We start from the raw sequence: 8598 nt of genomic DNA on the forward strand, positions 1-8598 counted from the left end.
ATGTTGCGGACAAAAAATAAGTTGTTAGTATTTTTACGAAAAATATTCTCGTTACTTCAAGTTTTTGTAGTTCGAGTTTTTGGGGCTTTTTGGCTTTTTAATGTAGCTCATACTCTTTGTTATAAAACTGGAGAATATTCTTTTGAAGTAAAACTATACAAAAGCCTTTTATTAAGTTTTTAGTAAAAGATAGATTCACTCATTTTACGGTTTTTTTTTTTTAATATACGTAAGCTGTTACTTTAGTTTCCCGATGAATGTTCAAAGAAACTTTAGTCACCACTTGTTGTTGCCTGTTTGAACTTATACATTAAACAAAATTTTAATTGGTTTTTATTCTCCACTCAAATATGTTAGGAGGCATTAAGCATAAAGGTTAACTAAAAGTCGTCTGTCGTCTGCCGTGCTAACCTGATTTTTTTTATTCATAAACAAGACAAAAGTCCACTTGAATCAATTCGTATTTGCTTGAAAATATATTAGTAATAAACATATTAAATTGGCTGTTCTTAGGTAAAGAAATAAAAAATCTACAAAAAAATTTTTTTTTCTTGTTTAGGCTTTAGTAAATTTACCTATATTGTGAATCTACTTAATAGCTAAGTACCAGGTGTATCAGAATATATTGTTAATATTGAACGGACAAATAGGGTATGGCAAAACAAATGATTTCCTTAGGTTTGTTCCGTTTTCCAAAATTTTCAAAAAAAAAGTTGTTTGTATTTTTATTAATAGTATTTGGAACCTGTTCCAAGTCAAAAAAAAAAAATAAGCCAATTTCTGTAACATGAATAGAAGTGAAAAGAGTAGTTCAATTTGTGGGGGATTGTGATGTAAATCATGAAATTTTTGAAATAATTTGTTAATTTCCTTTAGACGGGGTCAAATAGTAAAAATTCCATTTTTCTAGCATATATAATACTGAAAAACATAGTTTTAAAGAGGACTGTACGATTTTCCGTGGGGTTACAATGTAAAAATTGAAGTTTTCCGATTTTTCCTACGAAATTTCAAGTCAAATGAAAAAAAATTGCCTCTTTCTAGCAAATTTAGAAGTATTTTAGAATTTTTATAGATCGGTGAGTCAGTGAATGAGTGTGTCAGTGTGTCATCAGCTTCATGAATGAGGACATTCTTTTTAATACCCAGCCATGTGTGTACCTGTCTGTCTGTCTGCGGCATCGTAGCGCCTAACCGGATGAACCGATTTTGATTTTTTTGTTTCGTTTGAAAGGATATTTAATGAAGAGTTTTCTTAGCTTTTCTTCAAGTTCAAGTTTAGATTTTCGTCTTTGAAACAACTAAAAAATAGGTAATGATCCTCAAAATTGGTTCAGTTAGTAGAAGGCTCTAAGTAAAAAGGTAATTTAATGGAGTATGTTCTTAGATATGTTTTAAGTGCGAGCTTAAGGTTCCGTACACGAGCAATTTGTCGGAGGATTTTTAATTTTTGTAAAAATTTGTTAAATATGACAAAATAATCACCGCCTATTTCAAGCTTTTAGACTTAGATATCAAGTTTGCGAGTTATTAATAATGAATATGAATATTTTAAAATTATAGAAGCTGTTAATTAAAATATGTATGTGTATGCTTTCTCTAAAGAAACACAAATAGGTATAAAACAAGACTTGTATTTAGAAGAGAAATATTTTGCATGTATTCTTAATTATTTGCGGGACGAAAACACATAAAGATAAGAGAAAGAAACGATTATTTTTTCAACCGGTTTTCTGCGTCGTATAATTTGATGACAGTCAAGTTTGTTGTTACCTTATTTTCAAATATAAGGTCATATTGTCGTAATAATTAACACCTTTAGTAATAATAATCGTATCCTTTACATTCAACTAATTTTAATGTAGCTACCTATATAAAGAATATGTTAAATGGTAACAATATAATTACATTGTGTTTATAATAATATATGGATACGTTGTGTAATTTAGTATAAGGATATTATTATCTACACTACATCCTACTATACAATAAAACATCTATACCTTAAAAGGAATGGCTTGTTTGTTTGTGTAGATAGGGTATAAAATAAATATCTAGCTACTATCTATGTAGTGATACATATGAGTACATACACATAATGAATTATCATTTTAAGTTTGAAACATTACGTTCTAAAACATTATATAATGTTTTAGAACCGATTTTAGTCAAAGTAATAAAAAAATAAATTAAAAAAATCAAAGAGCCCGACTCAATAAGTCGCTATGTAAACTGCTGAACTTGTTTTTTTTTCTTTTCAGTTTAAAATTAAAGTTTATTTTTTATTGCAGTGTGGTTCACTCTTTAATCAGTCGGGTTTTTTGATTTTTTAAATTTTTTTATTTTTTACTTTTTAGTTAGGATTATAAGACAATAAATTTCGCAATCTTGTCACTTCATTGAGGGAATTGATGCCATGGGGATTATTAAGGAGCTTGCGGTAGTCTAAGCTACTGATTATTAGTCCATTTAGAGATCTAACCTGGCTCAACGCTACATAGGCTTGACCTTTCGCAAGAATATGTGAGCTTAAATCAACAAGTTTGCCACATAGAAACACACACATACACATTCTTTTCGTTATATGGCATCTGTTGGTCGCTATATGATTTTGCTTTAGTAGCATTCTCAAGGTTAAGACAAATCGATTGACGCCAAAATCGGCCCACGCGATTGATCTCTACTGTGCCACATAGAAACACACACACATTATTTGTTTCACAATATGGCGTCTGGTGGTCTCCATATTGAAATTTTTTTACTACCTGATCTTCAGTGACACTCGCAAGGTTAAGACAAATCAATTGATAACAACAAGGTTAAAATAAAAACGACAAATCATCAAAATCGGTCGACACGTTTGGCCACTAGAATGACACATGGGAACAGACATAGACTGATAAACATATTACCACTTCTTTACGGTGCTCAGTCGTTTAAAAATAAATCTGATATTCAATAAGCATGGCATCTGATTTCCACATTATACACTATGCAGACTTAAAGGCTTCCGTATACCTGACTCCTTGGCCACCGCAGTCGTTTTGTTTACGTTATTTCATTGTTTTTCTTGCAGTTTACCTAATATTCCTTAAGAGAGACATTGACGCCTACTTTATTGGTAATTTGTCAAGTCACCTGATCAAAATCTTTTTTTCAATAATTTACCGGATTTCAATTGCGTAAATCATTAAGGACGTTTTTATACCTACACACAAATTTTTGTGAACATTGCGGTAGAATTTATGGTGGTTGACGTCCAAAATGACCGTTTTTAGGTTTTCATCATCAAAGATAAAAAAGCAATTCTTGTAGTTTTGCCATGTTCATCTGGGTTATAAAAATTAAATTTTTAAAACCAAAAATCCCTTGCCACTTTTCCATTTGTTGTTCTATAGCATACGAGTATTGTGTCCAATAGCGGCTCGCTTCTTATTCGATGTACCTTTTTCAATACCGGTGTTTTTCTAGTATTTTAATCCGTTGATTCCAAATTTGGAATGCTACTCTTTCAAAAAACGTAGCCATCAATTTGACTATAATTTTATATCAAAATGTTTAAGGCAGCTCGACTTCTAAGTTATACAAATTTTTAGAGCAAATATAGAATTTGAAACTTTCAACTAATAATTTTTAACCAGGATTTATTTTAAGCTTGAAATACAAATCCAAAAATGTTTAGAATTATTCCTGTAAACATTATCGTAAATTAAAATTCTTTAAATCGAAACTCTGAAATAGATTGAAAAATATTTAACCCAAATCGGGTTGGTATTGTGATAATAAGTTTATTTTCAAGTAAACACATATGAAGAGTTTTCGTCTACATTTTATTTAAATAATAAATCAAGGTCTAAAAGATCAAAGTGAATTCTGCTGTTTCACTATAAATATATAATATAGAAAAAGTATTATTATAAGACTTTATAAGACACGAAATAGAAAACTAGTTGATACTTTTACTATAATGTTTGAATCGTTCCGATATTGTTTACAGTTTTTAATTACAATGTTTCAGCACTACCAGGAGAGGAGCTCATTAGAGCAACCATTAAAGGGTAAGATTGGCAATTTTTCGTTTTCCTTGGATAAACTTTCATCGCTACGCGTACTGCTGTGATATTTTTAGAAAGATAGTTTTGATGGACGTCTGACGTCTCCAAGAGCCGATAAAATGTGTCCGACATTCTCCTCAATTTATTTTTAAGTGGTTTCTCTTTTATTGAGATATTTGAAAACTATTGTGTACATTGATTGCCCGAGGATCTTGGATTAACTTAACAGGGCCTTGTATTAAGTAGCAAACGACTTGGCATAGTCGGTATTCTGGTCGCTAAAAGTGATAACAAATTTCATGATCAAAAGCAGGGGTGTGTATAATTATTTCAAATGGGAAATTAAAAACAGCAAATTAGCGAGCACCATTTTGTAATCTAAAATTACGCTCTGCTGTAAGAAGTATTTTTAAAACTTTAGAGAATAAATGAGAAAGTGTATAGTAAATAAAACTATTTACAAGCTTCGATAGTCCTTTATAGGAGCTTTTACATAATTTTGTTTATCCAAATTAGTCCAATTGTTCATTCAATCATCATGAAGGAAACAATATAACATAATATTATAAAATAAATGAAGAAACTTGTTTTACTTTAATATTATTTTAGTTCCAGCTTTAATGTTTCAAATATTATTCTAAGCAATTCAAGTTTTCATATCATAATAAACCAAGAAAATTTAAATGTTGACGGTCAGAGACCAAAGCCTATGCATTTAATGTAAATTATAGAAACGTCATGCATAGCTATTATTACAAGCATAGTTATTTTAGGACACTCTGTAAAGTTGTTTATTTTTTCTGAAATTATGCTATTTATATGTAAATACTTGGTAAAATTACATACAAACTCATTTTTATACCGTGTATATATGAAATATATCTAGGTATACTAAGTTTAGTAAAGAGTTAGGGCGAGTTCGTAAATGATATAAGTCAATTGGGTCTCGAGTCCGTAGATCCTACCCATCTTGTAAACCGTTAGACATAGAACAAAAATTTAAATGTAAAAACTATTTCTTATAAAAAAATTAACAACTTTTGCTCAAACATGTTTTCGTAAACATCATTGTTAGTCTGCGAGTGCGCAAATTAGATGCAAATTTTATAGCAGGTATTATTGGGAATATCATTTATGTGTGCGTGGCTATCTAAGAGTGGATATCTTTACTTACGTGACGTAAAAAACAAACGACTGCGTCATCAACACTGTCTATACATGGTATTTTAACAATTAACTCTGTCACTTGTTTGTTGTCACTAGTAAATTTACCTCTTGATCTTCTATATAGTACATACCTACAGTTTATCTATACATTGAAAAAAAAAACGACAATAAAACTCCCTTTCTTTTTAAAGTGGAAGTCTATCATTTTTTAAAGCATTAGATGGATATCATATATCAAGAAATCGCAGTTATATTGAAAATTTAAGCAGGGCTTAAATTTTACTGTTAAAGTCTAGCCCTTGAGAAATTTCCATTAGCAAAGTAATCATTTCAAAAAAAAAAAAAAAACGCTTCCCATTTAATTCTTATACCAAAATATTCGCTTTTCAAAATAGGTGCTACCTGGTTAAAATCCTGTTTTTTCTGAAATGATCATCGCACTGACATTTATCTCATATATCTGTCTCATTTTTCGTTTTTAAAACCTCTAAAGAATTGCATTTTTCCATGTTTTATGCGTTTAGGCGCTTTTCATTTGATCGCAATTATGTAAAAACGTAAATCTCATCAAGTTTTTAATATCGTCAAAAATATGTGAAAAGTTGCCGGTTTTTTAACTTTTTTTTCATGATAGTCACAGCTTCCCATGCTACTAAAATATACATCATAAAATCTACTTACCTAAGAACATTATCCATATCAGAAAGAAGTTCATGCTGAGCATATATCGTTTTAATTTCTTCGTCATTATTTTGAAGCTACTTTCGTTTATCCTAAAAATAAAAACATCATTGTTAAAATATCTTTTAAATATAAACATACATATCTTTAAAAAGAGGTGAATGAAACTTTTTTCCACTCATAATTAATTTTTTTTACTTATACTTGGAAACCCATAAAACACAAGAATACAGTTATAAAGTTTAATGTAAGCGTATTACCATGCATGGTTTTTCTCTAGCGTACCTTACCTCCTCAAAATTTGACGTTTAAATTATGGTATAATATCTTTTTTAACAATGACCAATAATTTGAATATGATTTATAAACAGCCAGCTTGTAAATAGACAGAAAATAATTTTTTTTTAATATTTCATGTTTAATTTATTTGAAAACCACATTGACAACCAGCCTTCAGCCAACCTGCACTCCCATAAAATATTCTCATTTTTATAAAAATACTGCCCAGCAAATAGTGATAGGTATCTGGCGAAGAAGTAGAGAATGTCTCGAGGTACATTTCACTCGAGGTACAACATCGTAACCTACTTAATTAGAAAAATTGTACAAAAATCATTTTAATTCAGTCTATATCTTTTATTTGTTTTTTTAATGTTTCTTATTATAAATCACGAAAACAAGAAAATCATTCTTTGTCTTGCGGAAATGGCTATGAACAAATACATTACATTTTGACCTCAAATTGTGACCCTATAAAAATCAAAACTCAGCCCTTTCTTCATATAGGTACATTTAATTTTGAAGACAATTAAGCGCACCTTTTCAAGTCATAAAAAAATTATTGAACAATTTTTAAATTTAATCATTAAATGTATATTACGAAAATATATCTTTGTAAGGCAACAAAAGGAATTTTGTATATTCAAGCAGTACAAAATATACAAAACTTTTACATCTTTAAACAATCGTTTTATTTTATCCTCTATTACAATTATTTACAATAAAAATATGAACAAATTTAAATATACATTTTAAATTACCGCTTGTTCTGTGTAGTTTTACTTACTGCCACTAGTACCGCTAGTGTGCTACAGTAAATCATTAATTTAACATTGATTTTGTTGAAGTTTGACAATTCACATATCTGGGTATTTAATTTATTTATTAAGAACAGATAAATAAATATTCAATCAATTGATAAATTTTTATTAAACGTGACACACTTAACCTAAATAATCTGCATAGAAAATGGCTGAAAAATTAGGTTTAGGACCTGAAATACGTGAACTAAAATTGGGTGACAGCTTCACAAAACCACGTTCGACTGCCTTTCACACTGTACGATATGACTTTAAGCCGGCTAGTGTGGATGTTAATAAATCGGCAACGATTCATGTGGGATCAAATAATCAAATTACGGTAAATGTACCACATTTAGATGGAGCTGGAACTTCGCAAACTGTTTTTAAAGGTTCCCAAAAACCTTATCAAAAAGAATGTGTGTTGATTATTGATAAGAGCACGGGGGTGATTACCTTAGAGAGGCTGGCAAGTAATATTCAAGTGAAGAAGACGAGATCGAACTCATTACATAAACCATTACCAAGTCAAAGTCCGAATTCTTCCCCATCGTCATCATCGTCATCGAAAATAGGTTCAAAATTAAGTGGAGGAAATAAAAATCGAAAAGAGCGTCAAAGTTCAAAGCATTCACCACGTCATCCAGCTTCACATCATTCACCAACTCGATCACAATCACCTGTTCAACGTGAACCCGTTTCGATACATCCACTTCGAGATCCTAAAAGTGCTTCAGCGTCTCCAGTTGATCCATCTGCATTGGCAGCAGGTTTATCATTGATTGGAATGGATGATTTTCCAATGGTTAGTAAACCTGCTGAACGTATGGAGAAAACATCTCCTGATTCAAAACCGTATAAGGCTACTCCACCAGCGCCGGAACCAACCACAAACAAAGGAAAACCAAGGGGTGCAAGTGCGAGTGCTTTAAGTGATAGTTCCAGTTCAAGTTCGAGTAGCAGTGATGATTCTGAATCCGATAATGATGTTAGTACTAAAAAGTTGGTTAACAATTTTGGTCAACAATCTCTGAACTCTGAAAAAAAAGTTTCGGATAGCAGTGACTCAGATAGCGATGATAACGACGATCATGAAACGCATCATGTTCCAGTTACAAAATCATCGATGCCAGCAATGACAAATCCAATAGATCGTTTACTCAACGAAGATTTATGTCTATCAGAAAGTGGCAGTGAATGTGATTAAAAATCCCATATTTATACATATTTAACAAAGATATTTTTTAAAATTAAAAATTATATTTATACATAATAGTGATGGGACGAATGTGAATATTTTGTACATTCGAGAATTCAAGTGCGAATTTTAACGTTCAAATGAAGTTAAATTAGATTTACATCCTTAAGGATGTATGAGCATGACAACAGTGTTTGATTTAAAAGCTCAAAATTTTTGTCATTTTCACTCGGAACGAATGAAAACAAATAATTTGAATTCATAATAAAAAGTATTTTGAGTGTTATGGGATCAGAATAAGTAAGTGAGCGCAAAGGAGATGAAGGCTATATCGCGATGATCTTTAATTTTCAAAATGTAAATTGCTCAACGAAATTGGCGGATATCATACCAGTAATTAAATAAAGTCAAAGTGTTT

General features: G+C 30.5%; 2 protein-coding genes across 2 annotated transcripts in view; one reads left to right on the forward strand and one right to left on the reverse strand.

The window, feature by feature from the left end:
* The window catches only part of LOC123292051 (zwei Ig domain protein zig-8-like), a gene marked incomplete at its 3' end in the record, with an annotated part of 153850 nt that extends 147859 nt beyond the window's left edge, over window positions 1–5991 (reverse strand). Inside the window, exon 1 of the mRNA XM_044872563.1 lies at window positions 5904–5991. Coding sequence (XP_044728498.1) covers window positions 5904–5970 — 67 coding nt within the window. The remainder of the gene's footprint in view (window positions 1–5903) is intronic.
* Window positions 5992–7044: 1053 nt separating this feature from the next.
* On the forward strand, window positions 7045–8189 carry LOC123305739 (ell-associated factor Eaf-like). The gene is made up of 2 exons (XM_044887538.1): window positions 7045–8001; window positions 8095–8189. Exons 1-2 carry the CDS (start codon window positions 7152–7154, stop codon window positions 8187–8189), a joined length of 945 nt encoding a protein of 314 aa, XP_044743473.1. The 5' UTR covers window positions 7045–7151.
* The last annotated feature ends 409 nt before the right edge of the window (window positions 8190–8598 follow it).

The sequence above is a fragment of the Chrysoperla carnea genome, chromosome 1, assembly GCF_905475395.1.
Source record: "Chrysoperla carnea chromosome 1, inChrCarn1.1, whole genome shotgun sequence".
Taxonomy (NCBI): domain Eukaryota; kingdom Metazoa; phylum Arthropoda; class Insecta; order Neuroptera; family Chrysopidae; genus Chrysoperla; species Chrysoperla carnea.

Bases quoted from the DNA above. Each gene is read 5' to 3' on its own strand.
- LOC123305739 (XM_044887538.1), top strand. From the start codon at position 7,152: ATGGCTGAAAAATTAGGTTTAGGACCTGAAATACGTGAACTAAAATTG. The intron at 8,002-8,094 runs GTCAACAATCTC...ATCATGTTCCAG, and splicing joins AAAGTTGGTTAACAATTTTG to TTACAAAATCATCGATGCCA.